The sequence below is a fragment of the Octodon degus genome, unplaced genomic scaffold (genome assembly GCF_000260255.1).
Source record: "Octodon degus isolate 3935 unplaced genomic scaffold, OctDeg1.0 scaffold00194, whole genome shotgun sequence".
Classification (NCBI taxonomy): Eukaryota; Metazoa; Chordata; class Mammalia; order Rodentia; family Octodontidae; genus Octodon; species Octodon degus.
The window spans coordinates 335,407-344,591 of record NW_004524770.1 but is presented as its reverse complement, the minus strand read 5'-3'; the positions used below and the strand labels follow the sequence as shown (position 1 = coordinate 344,591).

Sequence of the window (9,185 nt, the reverse complement as noted above, 5' to 3'; positions counted from 1 at the left end):
GGTGCTGGGGGATCGAACCGTGGTCCCTGTGCTTTGCCAAGCTTGTTCCAAGTAGGTGCTTTAGACCACTGAGCCATCTCTCCAGCCCCGAAAAAAATAATTTAAAAAAATAGGAATAAACACGTAATTTTACACAGAAATTTAGAAATCTAACCATATACAGCATTGTAGCAGGACAGTCCTGTGACTTTTTTTTTCTTGTCTTTTTTTTTTTTTTTTTTACCCTTTATTTAAAAAACCCAACAAACTTTTACTTGAGAGACAGTATGGTAATAATTGGTATGTCATGACAAGAAGTTTGTCTTTAGAGGACCAGAATGACAGGCATTCCAAGCGTGACCCTTCTATTACACATTGCTATCTTAAGTGCAGTTGCTTGGTTCACAGGTATCAGCATATATAGTTAGTCAGGGTGCGAATCCTACCAATTCACTGCTAGTTTCAAAAACCTGCTGATGTTTCTCAGGATCATTGCCTTACCCATCTTGTACGTATAAATGTATGGCTTTGCCCCTGTCATGTTTCCCAGGTTTTTTCCTTGCCATCTCCTCATTGGCCAATCATCAAGTTCCCGCTTTCCTTTTATACCTATTTGTAATTCTTCTTTTGAGTTCTCTTACTAGGGAGACTATACGATATTTACACATGTGGGTCTGGTGTATTTCACTTATAAGTATATCTTCAAGTGGCATCCACTTAAATATAATGGCTTCGAGTTTATCATTCTTTCTAGCTGAATAATACTCCATTGTATATAAATACCTCATCTTTTTTGACCATTCCTCATGTGACGGGCATCTTGGTTGTTTCCAAGATTTGGCTATCACAAATTGTGCTGCTGTAAACATAGGTACACATATATCACTATGATATGACATTTTCAGTTCCTCCGGGAAAATTCCCAGTAGGGGGATAGCTGGCTTGAATGGGATTTCCAGTCCTAGTTTTTTAAGGAGTGTCCACACTGATTTCCATAGTGATTGTACCAGTCTACCTTCCCACCAGCAGTGGAGAAGGGTTCCCTTTTCCCCACAGCCTTTCCAACATTTGTTGTTTGTTGATTTGTTTGATAGCCATTCTTTCTGGGCTGAGATGGTATCTCAGTGTTTTAATTTGCATTTCACGGATGACTAGTGATGTGGAGCATTTTTTCCATATATTTATTCACTTCTTTAATTTCATCCTCTGAGAAGTATGTGTTCATTTTAGATGTCCATTTCTGGATTGAGTCTTTAAATTTAGGAGCCCTAATGTTTTTTAGTTCTTTATAAATTCTAGAGAGCAGACCTTTGTCTGAGTGCTTATTAAGATTTTTTCCAAATTTGTGGGTTGTCTTTTCACTTTGTTGGTAATTTCTTTTGACATGCAAAAACTTCTCAATAAGAGATGGTCCCAGTTGTTAATTCTTTCAAGTATTACCCGTGCAATTTGATTTTTATTCATGAACTCTTTACCTACCCCTATGTCTTCAAGAGTTCCTCCTACTTTCTCTTCCAAGAGATTTAGTGTTTCTGGTTTGTTTGTTTTTTTAATTTTTTATTTATTTACTTATGTGTGTGTGTGTGTGTGTGCGTGTATGTGTGTGTGTGTGTGTGGCCAGCTCAGCCCACCAGGGGGCGGGACTGGCTGGCATGTGGTGCTGGGGAATTGAACCGCGTTCCCTGTGCTTTACTAAGCTTGTTCTAAGTAGGTGCTTTAGACCACTGAGCCATCTCACCAGCCCCTGTCATCAGCTTTTTGCCTTTTTTTTTTTTTTTCTTTTTTTTTTAGGTGAGGTTTGTTTGTTTTGGTGCTGAGGACCAAACCCAGAGCTTCCAGCTTGCTAGATAAACATTCTACCCCTGAGCTAATTCCCTAGACCCTGTCACCAGCTTTTTGAAAGGCAGAATAAACTTCCTTCTCCAGATCTGAGTTCATGATATGGTCAGACAGTAGGCTGTAGAAAAACATGAATATATCCTTGATGCCAAAGGAGCTTTTTTGTTTTACCTGATTGAGTTGTAACAGGATACACTGCCAAGCAAGGCCTATGAAGTGTAAGTTTGTAGGGATGACTTTGTAATCGAATCTTGAGCATATGGGAGAGCATGTTTAACAATTTTTTTGAGCTTTGAAGATTATATATAAGAAATTTCTGTAGCAGGGTAGACACAAAAAGTTGTACAAAACATTTGGAAATAGCATTTGTATATGCTGGGCCATTAAGTATAGGGGAAGAAACTTGTCTTTTTCTCCTGTACATTGTAAACAGGCTGGGTCCCTGGGGTGGGTGCCCTAGGTCCCTGGGGTGGGTGAGGCATGCTCCATCATCTTCATACCCTTCTGCACAGGAGGAGGATATTTACTAAGTGTGGACCCTGATCACCCCCATGTGTCACTCAGCCAAGCTTGCAATACCACTTCCAACCAAAATCCAGAAAAGTAAATGTAGGACTTAAACATGCAGAAATACTTACAGGTACATATAGCCCTCTGGTCCTGTAGGCTCTGTTCGCTCCATACTTTTTTGGGGGGGCTGACTCAGCCCTCCCTGAGGGCAGGGCTGGCAAGGTGGGGGGTGGTGGCACTGGTGGGGAAGTAGAACTGCAGTCCCCTGTGGCTGCCTATGCTTGCCTAAGCAGGCACTTTAGACCACTGAGCTACCTCGCTCTCCCCCTGCTCCATACTTAATTGGTAAATCAATACACCTTTAAGCTTTTATTTTTAAGGTTAGAGGACCTCCATCCTCCAAGTTTTACACCTGATAATTGCCAGTACTGATGCTAAATGTTGACAGTACCAGTGTACCCCCCACCTCAGTTGTGTGTTAATGACATGTGTCCCTTCACTCACTGTTTTCCTTACCCAGTATGTCCCTGTTCATGTGCCATTTGCTGCCAGCAGGCTTGGCTCTTGATGTTGGGGGGTAGGGTAGCGGGAGTAAAATAGCTGCCTAAGAACTGTAGAGGATTTATTTATATACTCAAGAGGTTGATGCCAGTTTCAACCTCTATATAACAATCTGTTTGCATCCTAGAATAGCTTATTTACATGGCTGGAAGAGCTCTCTGATCTCTGGCAGGCTTTGTCTGAGCCCAGCACCTCTCAGTGATTTTAGCTTCAACCCTCCCTACAGTGCCTGCCTAACAAACAAGCACCATATCCTGAAATCCATTGCTGGTACAACAAAAAATTAGCAGATTAGTGAGACCTGGTCTCAAAAAAAGAGAGGGGGATGTAGTTTGGTGTAAAGACCATGCATTAAATCCCCAGTATCATACTTTATATATTTGTTTGAGACAAGGCCTCACTCTGTAGCTGGCCTGAACTCATGGTGATATTCTCACCTCAGCCTCCCAGATGCTGAGATGACAGTATCATATTTTTTAAAAAAGCATCATATCACTATTCCCACAGTGACTGCTGGTGGCTCCTGTGCACTACCTTCTGGCAGGAAGTCACTACTCTCACTTCCTTTACAAACATTAGTTTGGCTGGTTCTCAAACTTATGAACTGAAAAACTGTATGGTATTGAATTTTTGTTTGGCCTGGTTCTTCATGCTCAGTGTGTTTTGGGGGTCACTTACGTTGCCTGTGCCCCTTGTGGCACTGATGTGACTCCAGTCATCGTTGTTTCCTTGCTTTCTGGTATAAGAAGGTACATGTACCTGTCTTATGCATGTGTGACCTAGAAGGGCAGGTCTGCAGCCTTTAACTGTCCCCAGCAGGAAATCATCAACCCTGCCACCACTAAGTGCTTGCTTAGGTAAGCGCAAGGAACCAGGGTTCGATCACTGGCACCACATGCCATGCCGGCCCCATCCCTGGGCACGCTGAGCCAGCGATGGAGTTTGGGTGAGGTGGCACACTCCTTTAATCCTAGCACTAGGGAGGCAGAAAACAGGAGGATGACTACAAGTCCGAGCTGCATAGTGAGACCCTGTGTGCGCGCACACACACACCTGCGAACATGCATGTCCTGTTTTTCTTTCCCTTTTCCATGACCTGGCTTGTTCGACTTCTTTCAGCCCTTGAGCATGTTCCCAACTCTGTTCGCTTGTGGAAAGCGGCTGTTGAGCTGGAAGAGCCTGAAGATGCCAGAATCATGCTCAGCCGAGCTGTGGAGTGCTGTCCCACCAGCGTAGAGGTGAGTTTGTCCAACTAAAGTTCACCACCCTCACCAAGGAAGGTCCAGTTCAGTGTGAGGGTGGGCGGCGCGTGTGGGGCAGTGTGCTTACTGGCCTGCCATTATTGGCACTAGAAGGTGGTCTGCAGCCCAGGATGCTAGTGTGCAGCAGCTGTCGGGTAGGGTGGTGGCTGCTTTGTGTTAGCACAGAATATGTGGTTGGTACATAGTGCGGGCTAGACCTGCAGGACTAAGTCTTTGCTGATGTCTGATTACAGCAGAAAACTACATTGGGCACGTTCAGGGCTTGGTATTACTAAATGTACTGATGCCATTGTAATATATGTGATGATAACATTCATCACGTGGCATTTACGCCTGTTCCTGAGACATCTTGGTCCCTTTTTATTTCATTTCTCTCCTCCCCCTTCAGCCCCTTGTGTCCTCATTGCAGTAGTCCCTCGCTGTTTTGCAGTTTGACTTTCATGGACTCACTGTTGTACAGGTTTTCTTTTTATTTATTTATTTTTTTTGTCCCCATCATTTTATTGAGAAACAAATAGCAATGAGACAGTTTCAAACCAAATTGGTAGGACAGTTTCAATACTTAACACATTGTATACATTCTTCCTAGTGGTTAATTGCTGTATAAGATGCAGACATGATATCCTATTTACAAACACCATTAGAATAAATCCCTCTATTCGTTAAGAGAATGTATCTATCCTAACCATTTTGAATACACAGATACAAAATGGACATTCATCCGTATACCCTTTGTTTGTTTAGTTCTGTTATTTGAATATTATAGGTGTGTTAACTCAGCAAAATATTCTAAAAGAGGGCTGGAGAGATGGCTCAGTGGTCTAAAGCACCTACTTGAAACAAGCTTGGCAAAGCACAGGGACCGCGGTTCGATCCCCCAGCACCACATGCCAGCCAGCCCTCCCCCGGTGGGCTGAGCTGGCCACACACACACAATAAATAAATGTAATAAATAAAAATAAATAATTAAAAAAAATATTCTAAAAGAGTTCAGTAGTTCATAATAGTATTGGGTCTTCTGCTTCATGTACAGGTTTTCAAAAAATACTAATCTAAGTTATTTATCTAGGGTTCTTCACTATATTTGTGGGGTTTTGCAGTACCATACAGTGTACATATGTTGTTAAAATTACATAGGTTTATCAGTTTAAAAAATGGTTAAGAACATTAAAAGGGTTTTTTTCTTTCTCTTATGTATTTAGTGCAGGGCCTACAGGGCCTACAGGGTTTCACTACGTAGATTGGACTCATAGTGATGCTCCTGTTTTCGGCCTCCCAAGCGCTGGGATTACAGGAGCGCACCACCACTCCCAGTCTCAGTTGCCATCTCAGTGTGCCCCTGGGCGGGGCCTGCACACAGAACCCTGGCCACTGCACTCTGCCTAAGCAGGCGCTTTAGTCCCCTGAGCTATTGGGCTGGCCCTTAGAAGTGTTTTTAAAAGTGTGGGAAAGGTTTGTAAGTGTGGGAAGGGTTTATAAAGTCTTAAAGTGCATGTAAATACTAAATAAATGTAACATTGCTACTTCGCTGATTTTCGCTTATCACAGGGGTGTCTGGAACGTGACCTCCATGATGTGAGGGACCTCTGTATTTCCAAAGCTTTGTTTCCCTTACCCCTTTTTTCTCATTTTTTTTTCTTTTTTCCTTCCTTCTTTTCCCCACTCCCTCCCTAGTTCCCTTTTCCTTTTGAACAGTTTCTTCCTACTTTACAATATCTATTACATATGTTGGCTCTTATTTGCACTTTTAGTTTCCCACGTCAGAGAGATGTGATACTTACACATTTGTCTGATTTATTTCACTTAGGAGTATGGTCTCAAGGTCCATCCATATCTCAAGTTTATCCTGCTTTATGGCAGAATAATAGAAAAAGCCACATCTTTTTTATCCATTCATCAATAGATGTCTGGGCTGTTTCCAAAATTTGGCTGTTACGAACTATGGCTATAAATATGGGTGCGCATATATCACTACGATACGATCTTAATTCTTTCAGGAAGATACCAAGAAGGGGAATAGCTGTGTCAAAGGGAACCACTAGTGCTAGGTCTTTTTTTGGTGGGGATGGTATTGGGGATTGAACTCAGGACCTTGTGCTTGCCAGGGAGGCACATACACCTCTGAGCTGTCTCCTTGGCCTCAAGTCCTAGGTTTTTGGGTTTTGGTTGTTTTTTTTCAAGTGTATTTGGTTGTTGTAGGGTCTCACTATGCAGTTCAGACTCGTGATCTTCCTGCTTTCACCCTCCCCAGCGCTGAGATGACAGGTGTGCACCACCCTGCCCGGCCGACTCAGCCCACGCTGAGGGCAGGGTGGTGAGGCATGTGGTGCCGGGGATTCACCCATAGTCCCTGCCCTTGCCTAAGCTTGCCTAAGCAGGCACTTTAGTCCACCGAGCTATCTCACTGGCCCCGCCGAGTCCTAGTTTTTTGAGGCATCTCCACTCTGATTTCCACACTCCCACCAGCAGTGGAGGAGGGCTCCCTTTTCCCATAACCCTGCTAAATGCTGTCTCTTCTTTTTTTTTTTTTTTAAATTTATTTGTGTGTGTGTGTGTGTGTGTGTGGCCAGCTCAGCCCACCAGGGGGCGGGGCTGGCTGGCATGTGGTGCTGGGGGATTGAACCGCGGTCCCTGTGCTTTGCTAAGCTTGTTCTAAGTAGGTGCTTTAGACCACTGAGCCATCTCACCAGCCCCAATGCTGTCTCTTCTAATGCAGCTGAGCTTGTGAGTGGTAGCCAAAGGGTAGTGGCATAGCAGGAGCTTTGCTCTGTCTTCTTCCTGGCCAGCTCTTTGCCTCAGAGCTGTGTGATTTCTTTACTTTAAATCTTCAAGTTAACACAGACTTCTCTACAGTGATTTCTTTTTTTTTTTTTTTTGTCGGAACCAGGGATTGAACTCAGGTGCTTGTGCTTGCGCTTGCCAGGCAAGCACTTATTCTGCTGAGCTATCTTCTTGGCCCAACTGTCTTCCCGGCCCTTACTACACAGATTGGACTTGTAGTGATTCTCCTGTTTTCAGCCTCCCAAGTCCTAGGATTACAGGCATGTGCCACCAGGCCCAGTCTCAATCGCTGTCTTAGTACACCCCAGGGGCAGGGCCCTGCACCTGCTTGCAGGTGCTTTAATCCGCTGAGCTGTTTGGCTGGCCCAGTCTTTTTGATCTTTTGAAACAGGATTTTGTTATGTAGTGTTGTGCTGGTTTTGAATTCACTATGTAGCTAGGCTGGCCTCAAACACCCTGCTTCAGTCTCTTTGAGTGCTAGCATGACAGGTGTTCACCACCATACCCACCTCATCTTGGTCTTACGATATGTGGTATATCTTTAATTATCCTAACAGATATTCTGCAATTCTTCAGTCAACTAATCATATTTTACTTATATAGAAAGATATGTAGAGCCTGCCACATTTTGGTGTGAAGGTTGCACACTCAGCACTGCGAGGCTATGAGACTCTGAGGAGGCTTAGTGCATGCTTCTCTTTGAGTCATTCTTCTCATCTTCTCTCCCAGTACTGGGAGTTGAATCTGGTACACTGTGCACACTTTAAACTGGGATTTGAAACCTCTGTTGAAAGAGTCCCACCAGCCTTTCCCACACCAGAGCTCATCATGAAATTAGAATCATAGCTGGCCAGTTGATTGCGTGAGAAATGCTGCTCTTTAAATGGTCCTTGAGGGGCCGGGGAGATGGCTCAGTAGGATAAGCGCTTCACTGACAAACGCAAGGATCTGAGTTCAATCCCTGGTTCCACCAAAAAAAAATAAAAAATAAAAAAAAAAAAATGGTCCTTGACAATCTTTAGGGGAGGTCTTTTTTTTTTTTTTTAACTTTATTTATTTATTTAGGGGCTGGAGAGATGGCTCAGTGGTCTAAAGCACCTACTTGGAACAAGCTTGGCAAAAGCACAGGGACCGCGGTTCAATCCTCCAGTACCACATGCCAGCCAGCCGCGCCCCCTGGTGGGCTGAGCTGGCCACACACATACACACATACACACATACACACACACACACACACACACTCTAAAATGTTAAAAAAAAAAATTATTTATTTATTTATTTGATACAGGGTCATGCTACTGTAGCTTGTAGTGATCCTCCTATCTCAGCCTCCCCAGTGCTGGGATTACAGGTGTGCACCACCACGTCCAGTTTTGGGGCCTGCACTGCATGCCTGGGGTTCCTGGGCCAGCATGGCATGCTGTACCAGGATTCAAACTGGGGTCCTTGACTTGCCAAGCAGGCACTTTAGATCACTGAGCTATCTCCCCAGCCCTTGACAGCCTTTAGGAGGCGGTTGTTGAAATCCACTTTGGCTTGTTGAAATCCACTGCTGGCCATGGTGTACACTCTGTAATCCCAGCATTCTGGGAGGCTGAGGCGAGAGGATCTCAAGCTGGAGTCCAGCCTGAGAAACTTACCAATACTTGATCTCAAGTAAAATTTTAAGTAAGTATGGGGTCTGCTGGAGACTTAGCTCATTGTGAAGGTCCTATGTTCAGTCCCCAGTACAGTTGGTGAGTCAGTCAGTAAACAGAAAAACACACCACCTGACCTAGAGGATGGTACATAGTGCTACCAGCTTTCAGAACATTGTCTTCTCATTTTCTTTTTTTTTTCTTAATACTTTTTTTGTGTGCGTGGCTGGCTCAGACCACCCTGGGAGTGGGGCTGGCACGTGGTGCTGGGGTTCTAACCTCGGTCCCTACACTCTTGGCTAAGCTTGCCTAAGAAGATGCTTTAGATTGCTGAGCTATCTTGCCAGCCGGTCCTCTCATTTTCTGATATTCTCTTTATAGCTCTGGCTGGCTCTAGCGAGGCTGGAGACTTACGAAAATGCCCGCAAGGTCTTAAATAAAGCACGTGAGAACATTCCTACAGACCGGCACATCTGGATCACAGCTGCCAAGCTTGAGGAAGCCAATGGGAACACTCAGATGGTGGAGAAGATCATTGACCGAGCCATCACTTCCCTGCGGGCCAATGGTGTAGAGATCAACCGCGAGCAGTGGATCCAGGTGGGCTGCATCTGGG

General features: G+C 44.3%; 1 protein-coding gene across 1 annotated transcript in view; it reads left to right on the top strand.

The window, feature by feature from the left end:
* Prpf6 (pre-mRNA processing factor 6) overlaps positions 1 to 9,185 on the top strand; it is a 72,263-nt gene that overhangs the window by 27,145 nt on the left and 35,933 nt on the right. Inside the window, exons 10-11 of the mRNA XM_023704298.1 lie at positions 4,009 to 4,127; positions 8,951 to 9,169. Of these exons, the coding sequence (XP_023560066.1) occupies positions 4,009 to 4,127; positions 8,951 to 9,169 (338 nt within the window). The remainder of the gene's footprint in view (positions 1 to 4,008; positions 4,128 to 8,950; positions 9,170 to 9,185) is intronic.